This window comes from Venturia canescens, chromosome 7, assembly GCF_019457755.1.
Source record: "Venturia canescens isolate UGA chromosome 7, ASM1945775v1, whole genome shotgun sequence".
Classification (NCBI taxonomy): Eukaryota; Metazoa; Arthropoda; class Insecta; order Hymenoptera; family Ichneumonidae; genus Venturia; species Venturia canescens.
Window position 1 is genome coordinate 539,230 of NC_057427.1, and position 17,837 is coordinate 557,066.

Consider the following 17,837-nt stretch of genomic DNA (forward strand, 5'->3'; position numbering starts at 1 on the left):
TTCAATCGTGTGACATAGTTTTCTAATATTTAATTCAGTAGTCCGAGGGCGTCCGAGTCGCGTACACAATAAGAGCACCGCTGCGTGTGGTGGTACTGCTCGCTTGAGAAAGAGAGTAGAGCAAGGAAAAGAGAAAGAAAACAAAGTACAAAGTGTAGGTATAGTACATAGAGAAACTCTCTCGATTCCCCCCAGTGTCAGTGTTCTATGTACTATCGTTGGACGCAGACGAGTCCACCTGTTCAGTTTCAACTCAAAATAAAAAAAATCAAAACATATCTACACTGAGAACTTGTATCGTAATCAGTTGAAAAAAAAAACCAAATTAGTAAGAAAGAATACTTTCTCTAAAGTATATCGAAGTGTTTGTTTCTGTGTGACTTATTTCCCGTTATTTTTTATCGTTTATCATTGATCTTATGGATACAAGCATGGGATACAGGATGATTTTTTCGTCCTTACGTGCGTCGCGTCGTTTTCGCATGTTGTTCCGTTGTCAGGAAAGTTTACAAGTGTAGTTGACACCACACATATATACCGGTTGAGGAAGTTATATACGGGCTTTCAAGAAAATGTGTCGCATCCTTCCTGTCAGTGTTATTTGTGCGCGCATCGGTGCATCAAGGGCTAAAAACCCAACTCGTGCATCGCCCAAAGTTTCTCTTTGATGATTTTCGTAAATTACAGGATAAAACGTGCGTGTTTTGTTTCTCTTATGGGTTTTCAGTCGTCTTTTTTACGTAAATCAAATATACGCGTGTGACAGTATATACGATAGCCAGCAAAGATATAAATCCACGAATGAGTATGGAATGATTTATAGGTAGGACATTTACAATAAAGTTGGGATTGGAGAATTCTCGAGTGTCGAGAAAAGAGCGTCGCAGTGGCTTGGCCCAGACTGCTGGACCCGCTATCTTGACACGGAGCTCTTTTTTCTCTTTCTCTCTCTTTATCCCAGTTGAGCCCGCGCGCGGTCGATTCACACAGCAGCTTCTCTATTATCTCGGATCAATCTAACGTTTATCGAATTTCTCATGATTAATGAGGGTCAAATTTTAGTTTTCATTTATTCTTATTATTTTTTTTTTCGACGTGTACCAATCGTGAGGCCTCGAACAAACCGTAGCTGGTGGTCTAAATTCTTCCAACACTATAAATTGAAACAGCAATTCTTGGATCGATTAATTTAATGTGTTTGAGTCGTGAACATACAATAAATTAACGACATAAAAATTACTTCCTAATTGCAATTTTTGATAAACGTTTTTCAATTTAACTTTTACTTTCACATATTAATTTCAATCTGCTATAGACTACGAAAGTGTCAAAAATTCATGAAATAATTTGTATTTGTACCGAAGAATGCGCACATTAGATAAATGAAAGCTCTCGATGAGAAAATTCATCAAAATTTTTTCGCGGCAGCGAAAAAATCTCAAAGAAAAATCAAATCCGTTAAAGAATAAATGAAGTCATGGAAATTTTGAAATTCGTCAAATATTCATTGCAGTCGATCGGAAAGGTGGGTTAAAACGGTTCGATCGACAAAATTCATGTGCAATCTTTACCAATACTGTAAGTTGTGTAGTTTTTTGTCCCATAATCGCCTTTTCGCTCGTACAGCTCTCTTCAGCAACTTGGTGAATTAATTCCGTGACACAGAAACGGGAGAGCATGTTCGATCCTCGTGTTTCAGACGCTTTTGCGTCTACATATACTACATACAATAGCACCGGATTCGGTGCATGTGTAGTTCCGATCGAAATTTCTGGCATCTCAACCAAAATATATGCCGTCGGTGATAATGGCATGTTGGGAGCATAAGCATCGGTGAATAACGAGAATGCGGATCGATTGATTATATCCAACAAATGTAAACATTTGTTTACCACTGTCAATCGGTAACTTTTGTGCATGGCTCTCTCTCTCTCTCCCCCTCTCTCCCACGGTCTATATTTTCAAAAGTACAATATCGAAGTTTTCTTCCGCTCGTTTGATCTCGCCCATGATCGTTTTTCATTGCAATACACCCGTTGAATTTCGGATTCTTTTAACCTGCGTACTCGCGAGGCCAAGATGCAGTTATATAGAACGTTGCAATATATACGGTTGAGCATGATGCGCGGAGAAGAGAGCGAGTAAACTCGCAATTTCTTCGACGGCCCGGGTCGGGTCTCTCTTATACTCGTAACTTTACAGTTATACGAGCAACCAAATGTACCACACTCACGGACTCGTAACGCAGTGTTCCTTTCTTCCATTTCTTTCCTTCTCTTCTTTTCACTATGTTTCATTTCATTTTTCGAAAAAAATGATTTCTCAATTTATCTCCAGTACGAACGAACCGCGCGGCTGCGGACAATTTCTGGAATTTTATTTTCAATCGCTATGTATTTTCATATATTTACTTATAAAGTTGTATGAAAAATCACTCTTGCGTAATGATGAGTAAAATGAGATTGCAGTAAACGTACGAGTCTGTTTCGACATTTTAATTCTTGCCTTCGGGACTTCTGGGATTCATTCTGATACCGACTCTACACGACGAATTTTCTCTGTCTCACGGAAATCATTCCAAAACTGAGCTTTACTTTTTACGTCACTACTGCTGCGAACTCGACTCACATCAGCGATTCTTCGGTAGCTCACAGTAGATGCTAAAAAAGAAGAAATAAAAGATGTGACAAAAAAACTTGTAAAAGCCCAGATTCATCGGCCTGCCCGAAAATCCGATTAATCTGCTCTCAAAAAACCATAAAAATACACTCGAACCGGAGAATATCGACACTCGTCTCTCGTGCAACCTCCACGGAGGGGAGCAGGTACGAATGTGAATTAAATGTGAGCGAGGAAAATCCCGGTTGAAAAAAAGTCGACGGAAAAGCGCATAAATTTTTAATTCTCATCGATTATACCCAAAGTCAAATGATTATAAAACACTCGAGAACGTTGAAAGCAGCATCGTAGCGGAGGTAATCAGGAATTAACGTCGAGCGAGTCGTAAAATTGTGCGGAAACAAAGTATATATAAAAAGTGTGTTTAGTCGTTGACGTCCCAGCAATTTTGAAAGCGGATAATTTGCTTCGTATTTTCAACTTTCATAAAATATTACCCGATGGTTTTCTTTCAAGCTTATGAATAAAAATGAAGATTCTATGTAAACATGAAATAGCGTTTCCTCGAAAACGCATTATTTCGCAAGTCATTCCCGTTCATTCTGGTATTCGTCGTACCTGTGATTCTGTGGTGGCGCGATTAAATACAAAATTGCAATACTTTTTTTTTACAGGTTCTTTATAAAAGAAACAAGCGCGATTCTCCGCGTGGAAGTGAAAGAGATTGTGACCAAGATATTCTCATAGAATCTTCAACAATGAGGGTATATTGACTGGTCCGAGGTCTTTCAAGTGGAAATAAAAAAAAAAAAAAAAAGGATGAAGAGGAGCGGCCGCACAGCGAGCGGTCCATACGTAGAAAAACAAGGAATACGCAACACCCTCGTTAAATGAACCGAACCTGTTTTTATTTGGAATAAAATAATTTTAGTATATGATTGAAAAGAAGAGATTAACGAAAAAGTGAAAAAGAAAAGAGGTCAAAGGAAAAGAGAATAATAGCGAGCGAGGAAGGAAAGAAGTGGGATCGTATCGGTGCGCGAAAAGAACCATCTCGATGCGTTGATGTAGTGGTTTAAGTAAAATGGCCGGGGCTTTGTCCGAGAACGCCCCGAGGCCTGTAAGCGTCGTGACCGTAGACGGTGCAAGTGTCCAGCCCCATTCGACACCGAGACACCAGAATCGTATCGATACGAGCGGGAATCATCAACAGCAAGATTTATTGAGCGAGTTGAGCGAGCTCCATCAGGCGGCTCGGAGCGATGAGAATCAGCCGGTAAGTCAAAGCGTTCTCGGGAACTGTCAGCCTCAAGATCAACAGGTTGACTCGAGGATTACTCAGAGATCTTTCGCCTCGACCGAAGCGCAGACCGAACTCGCGGTCGGCTCGCGCCTCCTCGAGAATCCCGGATTATTTAATCATCACCATCATCATCATCATCACCATCACTCTCAAAACAATAACAGCCAAAATACGAACGATAATCATGCCCACTCGAGCGAGGAACAACTCCGCGATGCCCGACGAAGGGAACGCAGGGTACGTCGCCATCATCGCCGCGCCATGCGGAGCTGCTCCGTGCCACCGACTTATCAAGGCGTCGTCACTTCCGGTGCCTGCATCGGCAGCGTCGCCGGCGCTAACCCCATCGCTGCTGGACACGCCGGCGGTCTCCCTCTTGTACCCCCCGTTGGTGGCTTCTTACATCCACCTCCGCCTCATCTCGGCCTCAGGGGACTCAGCCTCGGCTTACCTTTTCCGGTTCCCGCTAGTGTTTCCGCTTTCGGCAGGTCAGTTCAACCTTTTACCGTCCATTTATTTTCTGCCTCCGTTTTGTTATTGCCTTGCCTTCTCCCGACCATCCCGATTTTTCAAATATTTTTCCATCCGACAAGTACAACTATTTTTTTTATATATACTCGAAAGATTCGAATTTTTATAAGTGACGCGATACAATTTTTTTCAACATTTTTTAACTTTTCGTCGTAAAAAAAGTCGAATCTTTGGAGAGAAACAAAGAGCGACGATGCGTATTTCATCGTCACGTTTGAAATTTTCTTTTCACTTTACACTCGAACTTGAGCTCATCGGGTTGTTTTACGATACAGGCCGAAACTATAATTATTTTCGAGGAAATCTCGAGAGTCGTTCGATCGAAAGTCACTTCAGGAGTTAGGCGAGCACGATGAACAAAAACCATCGATTTCTGACCGATTATTTTCAAATAACTGAAAATATGATGAAAAAAAAAATGTAAATATAGAAGAAACAATGATTCAACGATTGCGCTAACGTTGGAGCGGCAGACGAGATTCGATCGAACGATTTCTCACGGGTTTACAACGTACGAGATCGCGCAACTCTGCTCCCGCCGCCGCGTCATTAATTCCGCGTTCCAATTATCCTCCCTCCCTGCGGGATCGTTCGCGAGACGAGTCTCACGCTATATTTATTCTACCTGCGGATCAAACGTCTTTTCTTTTACTGTTTATTGCTATTAGCATTGCTACTTACCGGACCACTCAACATTATAGTATTTCCGGACTTTGAGCGCTCCCTTCTTTCGCGATTATATTCCACACGAAGATAAATTGACAAAGATATCGATCGAATAAATGAAAACAACATAAAAAACCAAACTTCTTCAATCGACGGAAAAGACACTTTTTTATTTTTATTCGGGATTCAATATTTCTACTGGCACAAAAACATTTGTAATCAAACTGTTGCGCGATTCTTCCTTCGCTGTGTTTTATTTTGTTAAAATTTACGAAACAATAATGAATTCTATGATTGTATTTATTCGTAGAAAAAAATGATTGGCAACGGTTGTCGTCCTTGGAAAAGCTGAACAATTGAAAAAGTTTCGAGCGGCATGATACCTGAACCGAAAAGAATATCCAAGAAAAACGTTACTCAATTCCTCGTTTAATCGTCAAAGTTACTAATGACTCGCCACTGAAATTTATCATTATAATAATTTACAATAGATTACCCACCTGTGTGTTGCCACTCTGTGAAAAGAGCGTTCTCGACAAAGATCCTCGCGGCTGGATAAAGCTCGTGTGTGTTGGCTCTCGAGGATTTTCTCGATGCTCGCGCGCCACAATGCGAAGAAATAAAAATGTGTTGCTTGATTGAAGAAGGATGCGATGCGGTGAAGCAGGAGCTCGGAGCTACGTGTACACGAGATTTCCCACGTATAACTCAGATCCTAGAACTTTGTAATTTGGTACATGCATAGCTAAACATTTTCCGGGATAAAAGAGAAATATCTTATAAGCGAGTGCACATCTTACGAGTTGATTGCACACTCCCCCCCGTACCGTTCCCATTTTATATTGCGTCGTTAACCCATTTTTCAAATATCTCAAAGATTAATATCACTCGCATCCTCCGTTTCATTTCCATTTTCATTATTATATATTTATATTATTCGCAAACAAATGAATTATTATTTTCCCACATTGCACTTTCAACTGTGCCAAGTAAGCATTGTACGATATTGCGCTCACGTCTTTGCTGACATATTTTTCGCTTAATTCGTCAGTCTCTTCCCCTCTGAGTTACATGAAAAAATGTTAACAATATTATATTAGAATTTATTCATTACAATCTCGTTTTCGCGATGAAAATAAGGCGCACGAAGCTCCGTATCGGGGAGGAAAAATAGCGCTGGAAAAACGAAGGAAAACGAGTTTCCTTTAAACTCGCGCGTTTTTACCGAAATGAAAAATTGAAAAAAAAAGGAAAAGTTTTGGTCAATGAAGCGCAGGTCGGGAGCAAAGAAATAGAAGAGAAATATAAAACAAAGGTGAGGAGGAGGAGAAACGTATATTTACTTGGGGGGGAAAAGTAGTGAGAGCAAAACTTATTTCACCGAGATAAAAATAAGTGCAAAAGCTTCCTACTATTCTTCTTTCGTCCCATTCGAGGGCACATATATATAACAAACAGAGAGACCGAGAAGGTAGCAGCGCTATTCAGATTACTGGGTTATACTCCCCGAATACTCGTTTCTCGTTCTCCCCCGCATGCAGTCGTCGTTAAAGTCACGTGGCAGCTGGCATCTCCCCCGTACGAGTTGATCAGCCTTCTCAAAACAATTGAGTACAGTAATTGGCCACTTGGACGTCGAAAATAACACGCTCAAAACCGGTGCTCTTGAATCTTTTGGGAAGAGACGCGCGCACTTCCATTGGGAGTCTAAAATCGGTTTTGGCTTTTCGATATATAGAAATCGCGTCCGAATCGCGTTGCGTCGAAAATTAATAATGCTGGGAAAATGGGACGAAAATTCGAAGGAGGATCTCGTCGGTGACCAACCACTGTACCCCGAGCGCTCTCACTTTGGTTCTTCCATTCGTCATAAAAGCTTTGAGCGCGGGGAAGACGAAGAAAGAACCAAGGGAGCATAGACTCGGTGTCCCCTCGTGCGGGATTACGTTTGCCCTTACGCATACGAGGGTTGAAAAAAAAGTGTCGTCAACCCTGCTGAGGGTAAAGAAAGGGGACAGGAGAGGGAGGAAACGAGCGCATTAACAAGACTGAACTCGAACGTAGCGAAGAGCTCTTTTCTTCAGTCATCGATGGGGAGGGAGCGGAGCCTCAAACTCCGTTGCTTCCTCAACGTAATCGCTTTTCTTCTCCCCCTCCGGTCGGCGAGGCGTCGAGCCAGTACAGCCAACTTTATTTTCGTGAATCATCGGATCACGTCTGCCTGCCTATACGAGCTGGGCCAGAAGCTAAGCCTCCCCGAGGAAAGCGAGGCCAATGGCCTGGATCGATGAGCCACGAAAAATAAAATAAAATAATAATAAAAAGGGATAGGAAAGTATACGCGCGTGGCGACGGCGGCGGGTTTCCGACTGAGAATCCAGCATCTAAGCGAGACGATCTATTGCTACTCACGGATAAATCTTTTTAGGAAAAAATCATGGAAACGGAACTCGAAAGAAAGATTTTTTCAAGTCGTTGAGAAAATAGACTTTTTTCGTGAATGAAAACCTGCTTCCTGCTCGTATTGGAACGTATCGAATGAATGGTAAATGTTTCGGGGCGAGAACAGATTGAGACAAAATTCGTTCAAAAGTTTGAAACGCGTCGATAGAATAAACATTGAAGAAATACCAGCACGCTTTTATTTCGATTTGTCAAATTTTCTTCATTAGGCAACGGAGAATCGTCAACAAAAACTGAGCGTTCTTTCAAAGTGGCCAATCGCTATCCAGTTTAATGAATAACTACTTTTAATTATAGTGATTTGAGCTCGTCTCTTCCGACACATTTTTTTTCTTTCACTTTCTTCCTCTTTACGTATAGCCGGGCCCATTAGTGGTGAAACTCGTTTCTCTCGTAAATACATGACACAGCGTACAGGCACCAAGGAACTGACCCACCTTGAGGATTGCACTACCGTTTGATTAATCACTTGCCAAATTATTCGAGAGCATTTCGATTGATTTCGTCTTGCACCGAGCCTTCCAAGTTGTGACCTTCAACGAAACACCCGGGAATAAAAATTATTGTGTATCTCGACCATCTTTCATTCGGTTATTTCGATCTTTTCTTCACTCCTCGAGTATCACTATTTTTCTTCTGGACCTAATTTCGACGCTATGAAAAATAAATAAATAAAAATAAAAGTTTTGGTCACGGACTTGGCAAATTTTCGGACGCTCGCTTTGAGATACTCCTCACAACTTATCTATTATCTTGGAATGATAATAAGTATATATTAAAACGTTCTCACTATTGTGTGAAAGTTTCGTTGACGGTCTCGTTGAAGCCGCGCATATATGCGATGTACAAATGATTGTCTCGTACGTATTTATTTATGAATGTACGTATACAAATGAAGAATCCGAAGTCAAAGTGGCGTACTTTCTATTCCATTCGTCATCGTGTTTCACGCGTTCTCCTCGTTTTTTATTATTATTATTTTTTGTTTTGTATAACTACTCTCGACGACATTTATTGAAAATGTCTCAAAACTTGCTGTTCGAATTCTCGTTAAAAATAATAAATTCGTGACACAAATTACAATCCTCGTTGGATCGAAAAATTTTCTTCGTTTCAAAGTACAAATTTGGTGCATGCGACCACAATATTATCCTCTCGTTCTCTCAATTTACTCGCCGCAAGTCTCCTCCCTTCTTCGGGAACGGCATCGTCGTCGTCGTCGGCTTGAGACTCGCAGCCCGCGAAAAGAGTCCGTGTCAGTGGGTCATTTTCTTTCTTTTTATTTCCTCCTCTGTATATACATATATATATATGCATATACAGCAAATTAATGACGAGTAATTCAAGTTGGAGAAATTTAATTTCACTCGTTAAATATCTCGCATTTGCATCTCGCGATTAGTTTCATTTTGAGAAGATCGTCGCGATGTTACGATTTTCATAAAATTTTAATTTCTTTCGAAATCATGACGACTACTACTCACCTTTGTAACGATCAATGCGAAGCGATCCATATATGCTGCGAAGCTGCATGCGTCGTCGTAGTAAAATCATAACTGTGAATTGAGATTTTTAACTAGATCGAGCGTTCGTAAAAATGTAATACAAAATTTATAATGTGAATTTTTTCCGTCGTTCCTTTACCCGTCAAATATAAAATTGTTTCTTGATATTTGGTGTAATTTATTACAAGATTATATTGAACTATGTGGGGATATAGCTCGACTCAAGAGAACGTTTGTTTGTTTTTTTGTTGGCAGGGATGCTGTGCCGAAGCAATGCTGCGGCCTGGGATCGCCACCGGTTCGCTGGTCGATTCTCGGTGTCGGAATAGTTGGTCTCGTCTGCGCCGCAGCCGGAGCACTTCTCGGTGCCCTCAGGGCTACTGGCCGAGATCATATTGCCGTGTCCCTCCTCATGATCGGTAAGATAATTATGTCTAGTCGAGCAACAAAAATTTATATATTTTTAAGAGCGCGTCAAAGATAAAAGTACACCCATTACGTGTACGGATGTTCGAAAGATGCGATCGTTCCGTCGTCGAAAAGTCATAAAAAATAAATATTATTCAAAAGAGGCAAAAAAACGGGTGGGATTCAATATGTCGAATAACTGAATTGTAGAACGGTCGATATTTCGAAATTTTTAAAGTTGTGACATCAGTTTGGAGAAAAATAAGTAATTCGAAGTTCTTATTCCCGATTGACTATTCAGCAGATTGCGCGTTTAATCAAAAATTCCTTCTTTGAATTCGTATTTACCCGAAAATATATATTTCAATAGTTTTCATTTCGAATGCAATTTTAACAGACCATCCGAATGTCAAAAGTTCATATTTTCGAATTCAAAATAGAGAGTAATTGTTTTACTGACAGACCAGAATTATAGAGTAGCAAAAAATCAAAAGTGAATTTTTCGAGCCTACAAAACTTATGCGGAATAGCGATGGCTCGAAAAGGCCAAAGTCAAAATGGCGATGTTTAAAATTCGAGATCACCGGTCTGAGTGAATAAGTGAGCGAGTGAGACGCGTGTATTTGGAGCTCCACTGCATTTCTTCATTTTAATCGATCGACTTTCTAACGTTTCGCTATTTTGACTGTTCGACTTTTTGGTGTTTCAGTATTTCAACCTCAGTAATATTTGGTCTTTCGTTATTATATTTTCAAAATTGTGAATTTTCACAATATCGCTGACTGTAGTAATTTATGAATCGAAAGAGTGATAGTCGAATTTTCGAAAAATCGATATTTTAGTCATCGTCCTATGGGCGATTGTTACATTCTATTTTCGTTGTAAACGTGCTTCGAACCTTGCAGTTTCTACCTTTTATTTATTTTCGACATTCAAAGCTCTAGTCGAATTCATCTGTCTCCAAATTATCATTCGAAGTTTATAAACTCGAGATTTTAGCTGTTCGAAATTTTAGTCATTCCAACATTCGATCCCCACCCAAAAAAACAAACAGGGAAGTGTCGTTTTTCTCGTAACAATTAGTCCGATGTTTGCTCAATTATTCATCGTTATGCTAAAATTATTCCGAGTTTATTTTATAAGAAGAAACTTTTATTCTTTCCGTTGAAATAATGAACTACAATTATTTTATCGTAAAACTATTACGAGCTGATTTTCTTTCATTGCATCATTTGTTGCGAGCTTCCACGCAAATGAGGCCGCCGTTCGAACGAACAAATTTTCCGTATCCTGCCTCTCAAAGCTTATAAATACCGCATGCGAAAAGCGATTTTCATATTTATTCAAGAATTTATTGACACATTATCGATCGAAGGTTTCCAGTGTACAATTGACCATGGCACACAGAAAACTGGAACATTTGTACCAAACGGATTTGTCAGTTATCCCTGTTGAATCACCTTTCGTCACCTTAGTATCGACGTGTGTGTACGTCGATACTAAGTGGGGGGAACAAATACGGTTAGGCCTTGTTCTCACCATAGTCAACGAAACACGCTTCGTGAGGCAAATCATTGAAAGAGTTAAAAATCTCGAAAAAAAAAACTCAATAGGTTTGTTCAACAGTGAGTAGCGAGTCACTCTCGAATAGTTTTGTTATGAAAAACATTGACGAGCTCTCAGTCGATGATCGTCGATGAGAACGCGCAGGGACACTTTCACGAAGTGCGCATACTGCATTATCACGAGTCATATACGAATTTCGAAAGGATAGCATCAATTAACCACACGTAATTATTCTATGACACGTTTATGAAAAATCCAACAAACAAATTAAAAAAAAAAAAAAAAAAAAAAAAAAAAAAAAAACGAGTTTGATTTCTCCATTCGGAAAAGCGACGATTCATTGTGAAACATTTCTGCTATAACGCGATTAATTTGTATTCCACGAGGGAGTATAAAAACGACACCGAATGCGCGCAAACCTTCTTTGTGACGCGCACATACGCATTTGCTAGCTCTAGAGCCAGCTGATTTTTACGTACGACACGTGTGTTTTTATTGCGTTACTTATTACGTGAGAATTCGCTCTCTCTCTCTCTCTCTCACGCAAGTACGCGCACACACTGTTGTTCATGCTCTACGTTCCATCTTATACGTCTCCCCCGAGCGAAATTCAGCCTCGCTCAAGTTGAGTTTACCATACGAGATGGAATACGGGTACACTTGATTGTTTTAGGCATCGCTACAGCTTAGAGACCGCGACGTCATTAAGTATTTATGTGACAATCTCAAGGTGACGAATCATCAGCATTTTTTTTGTTTTCTGTCTTTAATTTCATTTTTTTATGCGGTTCTTACTACCGTGTGACTCGGGACGAGAAACTATAAAATAAACGACTCTTCGTAACGCCTGGATATTGCAATTCTTTCGTAACCGTGACAATATTATCTGAGGAAATATCGCGCGAGGGATTCTGCAAAGATTCACAGCAGTAAATGTTTTTTTCGTGCCTCTTCGTTTTTTGTTTACTCGTACTATTCACGGCCTGGTGTTTCCGAGAGGCGATCCTCTTTTTTTCCTCTCTTTCTCTGTTCATGTTTATCGACTGTGCCAAGATTTCCCCCTTGGGACGGACGGAAAGAAAACACATCGAGCTCTCGCTCGTTGCTCGTTCTTCCATGAAATTACAGAAAAGTTTTAGGAGGATCTACGACTCTTGTCTTTTTCGTTTTTATTTAATTTTCTCTGGGAATATTCTTTTAATACGCAAAACAACTGTACAATATCGCGGAACAATGATTTTTTCGAAATAACTCATTGCGCCCTCGTTGTTTATTGGATTCTTCTTATGCATTTTAATATAGGATCACACGCTTCGTCCGTTTAGAAATTTCTAAAGCATCGTAACATCCTTTCCCAAAGGCTCGACTCATCCGAATTGAATTAAATTGTAGCCCAGCGCAATTATTTTGGAAATCCAACGAATCATTTACTTTAAAATCATAAAAATAAAACTGTTTCGACTTCCACCGCTATTTTTCTCCTGAGACCCTTGTCACATTTTTGTTAATGGCTTCAGTAGAGCTTCAATAGTTGACGTGAGTTTTTTTCTCATATTTTTTGTTCGTCACGACTTCCGGAGCTCGGAAAAAAAAAAACATTTTAGACATCGGAATCGAATCGCTTCGAGTTTGCAGAAAAAAATGGCGGATCCGTAATGAACATCCTTCAATATGCCAAAGCGGTAAATAAGAAGCGAGCGAGCCTTATTTATCATCGGCTAGCACAAAAATCTATATACCAACTTCAATCTCTGTATCCTGCAATGTGTACAGCGAAGGAGAGCAAAGGAGATCGTTCTCTCGGTTGAAGCAGCGAAAGAAAGATAAAGAAGAAGAAAAAAGGAAGGAAAAAATGAGAGTCAGGCAGGCGGGCTTGCGGTCGTTTTGTACGTTACTTTCTAAACGCTAAACTCGAGCCCGAAGTTGTAGCTCGTAACCTGCGACCCGGAGAATGCGCTGCCGTTCACAATGGACACAGTCGGTGATCGCGCCTCCAGTTGCTTCGAATCGGCTTCTCTGGTGCTGCCTCCTTTTTTTTCTCTCTTTTTCCATGTATATTTTCTTTCCTTTTGTACTCCCCACCACCTTTAATCTCTCGACATATATCTCGAGACGTTGGGTTCACTGCAGCGTTGCCAATCCGTAATATGATTTTCTTACATTTACGATTATATGTGCCTCGTATGGATATCGTTTATTATGGCAACACTAATCCATACAGATTCGTACTGCCGTTGCTCTGCTTACGTTCCTTTCTCGCGAGAATGGCCAAAAGCTTGGTGAATTTTATTTTACGTGTATTATTATTTTAATTATATTTATCCCTATCTCTAATCGTTGTTCGGCGTTATAAATTTTCTTTGTTCCTTCGATCATTCGATTGACATGAGACGCGGGAGTTGATAGTCGTTTCTTAAACACCGATGAAAGAATTTTGTTCGATTTTGATCGTCGAAGATCGTCGAACACACCGAGAGCGCTCCTGAAAAAGTTTGCTCTAGACTCTCGGAAAAAACTAAAATACTGGAAATGTAAGTTCTTGAGCCGAAACAAGGTCAAGTGATTCCTTGAGCGAATTAGTTACACGCTTTTTTTCCCGCCAATCCCAAGTTTATTGTGTGGTTAAAAAGAAGGAGAAAGTCGAAAGGAAATATTATTCTATTGAGAATTCATGATTTTGAGCAAGTTTACGGTTGCCTTTCAATTTGGCCGATTAAAATTACGTTGGTAACGTTTTACGTTTACAATAAAGTCGACGAAAGTACGTATGTGTTCGGTCGCGCCTTGTGGTCGCGACTCGAATCCATGTAGATGATAGATATATACGCAGTAGAATAAAATATGATGTGTTTGGAGGAACGTACATATATTGGTATGGGTGTTCACGAAAGAGAGTGAACAGGGAGGGGGGAGGGGGGTCTCGTACAAATGTCTCAAAGCTTGGGTACACATAAGAGTACTTTGAGCCAAGTGCAAGGCGGCTCTCGTTTCTTTCACTTTGAAGGTTTTTCTCGACGATATAAAGAGTTCGTAATTACAGCGCCGAGAGAGTGGATCCTCTCCTACTCTGTCTACACTATATCTACCATTTTCTCTTAGTTTTTCACTTGTTAAAAATTTTTTGTGATTCTTTCTCACGTTTTTTACGACCGCTTGCTCGTAATGTTCTTATGTACTTTTATTTTTTTATTTTTTCACTCAGGCATAGGAGTAGTTTTGGTGACCGTCAGCGCTGTCGCATGGCGCGTTACGAGTCGAGAAAATTGTAACAGCTTCTTCGGTTTCGCGGGTATCGCAGGTCGGATACCACCTGCAGCAAGACCCATGCATCCTTACGCCGCCATGATTTATCCGGAGTTTCAGTTCAGGACGCCGCCACCCAGTTACCAGGTGAGTCATCTCGTTGTGCCATTTTTAATTATGATTTTATATTTATATCGATCAACGTTGGAGAAAATATCGAAAGAAATCGAGTTTAATATGCGCAATAAATATTTATTTTTTCTTTTAATGATTGTAGGCAAGTATGCAGGAATACAGGTTACGATTATTGTTGCTGGATCGACTGCAGCCAACATCATCGCCACCGCCAACGTACAGATCGAACGCTCCCAGTATAGTAACTCCGGCGTGTACGACGAGGGAAAGCCGACCGCCGAGTTATTGCGGTCGTGTTAACGTCACACCCACAGCGACCCTGGCAACCTCGAAGAAGGACGCAAATCTCGTAAGAATCGTACAGACTGAATCGGAACCGGTGATTTTGAGCGGCGATCAAACCCCACCGATCGCTGCTGTTGAAGTTTTGGCTCATTTGTAAACAAAAAAAAAGGAAAGAAATGGGAGAAACTTTGAGCACGAAGAGAGCACAGGAGAACGTTTGGGAGAAAAAGAAAAAATAGTCCAAGTTGACAGCCAGCGATTCTGATGGTATCAAATATGCAAACAACGTTTTTTTCCTTTTCTTTTAGCACTTTTTATCGAATAATTTGTGTAAAAAATGTTGGAAAACGTATTTTTGCCGAAGTTTGGCTGCGTTACAAGAGTCAACCGTATTTTCACCAGCAAGAGCTCTCAATAGTACTTTCTATGGCTACAAAAAATCGGGCCAATCGCATTATACCATTGAATTGGAACCGCTCGACGTATGACAGCTTGCGATAATAAATGTCCCGTCAATTTATCGACTTTTACGTAGCACAATAAAGTAAGCTCCAAGTTCGTTCACGTGCATGAATTCATGTGCAATGTTCTCATGATCGAAACGAGAAACTTTCAACACTGATCAGTTCACCGGAAACGTTATCGACCACTGGACGATTTTTTTTTTTTTTTGCTACATTGTCCATGTGTGGAAGAAGGAGGAATATTGGGAGTTTCGAAAAATAATGTTCGAAGCTCTCATAAACAATTCGCCAAAAGCTCAAGAATATCGAGAAAATTGGATAAACAAATTTCTTCCGGTACACGACAGTTTTGCACATTTCTCTTATTAATGAGACATTTGCAGGACTGCAAAAATTGCTAGACCGCGACAGTGTCATTTGTGCAATAATATTGAATCCGTTGTAATTGGAAAGCGTTTTTTCTTACTTCACGGAGGAGGAAAAAAGTAGTGTGAATTTACCGAAAGAATGTTCATTCTTCTTCTCTTTCTGACGCGTCTTCCAAGCGTGTAGAATCTGCCGAGACACGTTTCGTTAGCCATACTACTATGCTATATTTTATAGCTTATAGATAAGAGATTAATTTTTTCAGATTGAATATACTAGCCACGAATAATGTAAATATACGATAAAAGATTAGTATATTCATTTGGAGGTTAGTTAACTGAACGCGTGAAAATCCTCGAGAACAAATTGTAAACTTACAACGCGAGAGAATATTCGTTACAAATATGCATTGTGCGTGTGCGCGTGTGTGTGTAAAATATATTTTTCAAATTGAAAAGCTTGGCAATTGGTTGAAATTCGCGAAAAATCTATCCAGTTTTCTCTCTACTTATACATATATCTCTCTTTTGCCTGTCGTACATCGCGTAATTAAAAAGCGTGAATAACCGTCGCCTTCGTGCTCTCTTGTGTTCAGCGTAAAATAATACTTATCGGCCGCCGCCGGGGCGTAAACCGTGCAGTAACAACGTATAAAATTCATATTAAAACCGTATACTCTCGTTCTCGTCTCATTCATGCGAAAACGCCACTTTCAATCTTCAGATTGTATTCCCCTTTTTTTGCCGACTGACGAAAGCGAATTTTATTTACGAGATATTTAGCCATGAAATAAAAAAAAATTATTTTCAAACACTTTTGGTTTGCTTGAGATTCCTTCTCAGATATTTGAATTTTGATTCAAAAGATTCGAATCGATGAGCCATGGAACGAATCTCTTCTTTCGCTACTATTGTACTCCGCTCTCACTCTTCAAAATGCGTTTTTTCAACGGCTCTGACAAAAGAATAATTTTTTTTAGTGCTATAATAAGACGGTACACGGAGATCACTGCCCTATTTCGCTGATATCGTAAATGTACTGGTGTTTTAGAATCTAATATTCCCCTGCACCAATTTGTGTTCAATAAAATTCGTTCAAGCTATCAATTCAGTGCGAACGAACCGATGACATTTATTTTTTCGAATTCAGCTCCAACGATCAACCCTCCACTTTTTTTTTTATAGTGCAAAACACGAGTAAGGATACAATTTCGATGCTTATGGAAAATTATTTGGACAAAAACGTATGAAAAGCACGCTCGATTATGGGAACAGTAGCTTTAGGCAGGCAAAATAAAAAGGTCGAACGCCTTTTTTGGATTTATGAAAACGATGAGTGTCGAAATCGAAAATTTTTGCGATCTCTGTTACCGATAAACGTACAACGTTGATGAATAGCCACGAAAATTGTTCGAACTTGAGTAAAGTGTTATTATTATCGTATTGCATTCCGTAGAAAAATGTTCAATTGTGTTTTTTTTTCTAAGAAAAAAAAAAAATACGTAGGAAATTCTTGGCGAAGAATTCATTGCACGATTCATAAAAATGTGGAACGAAGATAAGCTTCGGGGAAATAATTTTCCCAAGCGTCACCGTTACGACAACCCCGGGAAAATTTTTCTTTGTCTCGTTTACGATTTATGTAAATTTACAACGACAATTTCAGCAGGACAATACGAAAAAAGTAGGAAAAAAGTAGGAGAGATGGGAAAATTGCGCTTCTCGTCGAAGAGATTGATATTCGAGATTTTCGCTCGTTTCTTGCAGAAACAGCATATATATATATAGACCGTGCATAAACTGCTAAAATTTGTAGATAAACAATGCCAATTTAACGCAAAGAAGTTTTATAGTGGTCGATTAACCATGACACTACGTCTCGTACAACAGCCAAGAATATTTGTGCGAGACAAAATAAAAATGATAAGTTATTTTTATAAAGTACCGATTGGGACCACACGGACGAATAACTCTCGAAAAACAAATCACTCTTTACAAAGTTTTTCGAGAAACAAAAACGAATAAGTCCCGTCTGGAACTTTGAAAAAGATCCCGGTATATTATCGAAATAAAAAAAAATAAATTATTGCAGAATGAGTAAATGAATGATGAAAACGAGAGAGAATAAACCAAACTCGCAATGTTTCGTGATACGAGAATGATTTGTCGTTACTTAAGTGATCGATCGAATAAAAGTAGTTCCTTAATATTCGTAGGACAAAAGAAACTTGTATATTGATGGAGAAATAAATTTGAAATTTTATTTCCCCAATGATTTTTGGAT

General features: G+C 39.6%; 1 protein-coding gene and 1 long non-coding RNA gene across 8 annotated transcripts; one reads left to right on the plus strand and one right to left on the minus strand.

Annotated features, from left to right (window-relative positions):
• The first annotated feature begins 137 nt into the window (after positions 1–137).
• On the plus strand, positions 138–17,825 carry LOC122413913 (uncharacterized). 7 transcript variants are annotated; one of them, XM_043424597.1, is made up of 5 exons: positions 138–154; positions 3,294–4,410; positions 9,343–9,506; positions 14,264–14,451; positions 14,582–17,825. In XM_043424597.1, exons 2-5 carry the CDS (start codon positions 3,704–3,706, stop codon positions 14,879–14,881), a joined length of 1,359 nt encoding a protein of 452 aa, XP_043280532.1. In that variant the 5' UTR covers positions 138–154; positions 3,294–3,703; the 3' UTR covers positions 14,882–17,825. The 7 variants fall into 7 exon arrangements, with proteins under 7 accessions (XP_043280532.1, XP_043280529.1, XP_043280526.1 ...); XM_043424594.1 differs by lacking the exon at positions 138–154 and adding an exon at positions 203–328; XM_043424591.1 differs by lacking the exon at positions 138–154 and adding an exon at positions 216–823.
• LOC122413916 (uncharacterized) lies at positions 2,259–5,324 on the minus strand. Its single transcript, XR_006261659.1, has 3 exons — positions 5,135–5,324; positions 2,478–2,660; positions 2,259–2,368 (listed from the first exon to the last, which is right to left on the minus strand). It is a non-coding gene; the product is annotated as an uncharacterized lncRNA (long non-coding RNA).
• Positions 17,826–17,837: the final 12 nt, after the last annotated feature.

Coding starts and splice junctions, on each gene's coding strand:
- LOC122413913 (XM_043424597.1), top strand. CDS start 3,704: ATGGCCGGGGCTTTGTCCGAGAACGCCCCGAGGCCTGTAAGCGTCGTG. Junction 4,411..9,342: donor AGTGTTTCCGCTTTCGGCAG/GTCAGTTCAACC, acceptor TTTTGTTGGCAG/GGATGCTGTGCCGAAGCAAT. Junction 9,507..14,263: donor CGTGTCCCTCCTCATGATCG/GTAAGATAATTA, acceptor TTTTTCACTCAG/GCATAGGAGTAGTTTTGGTG.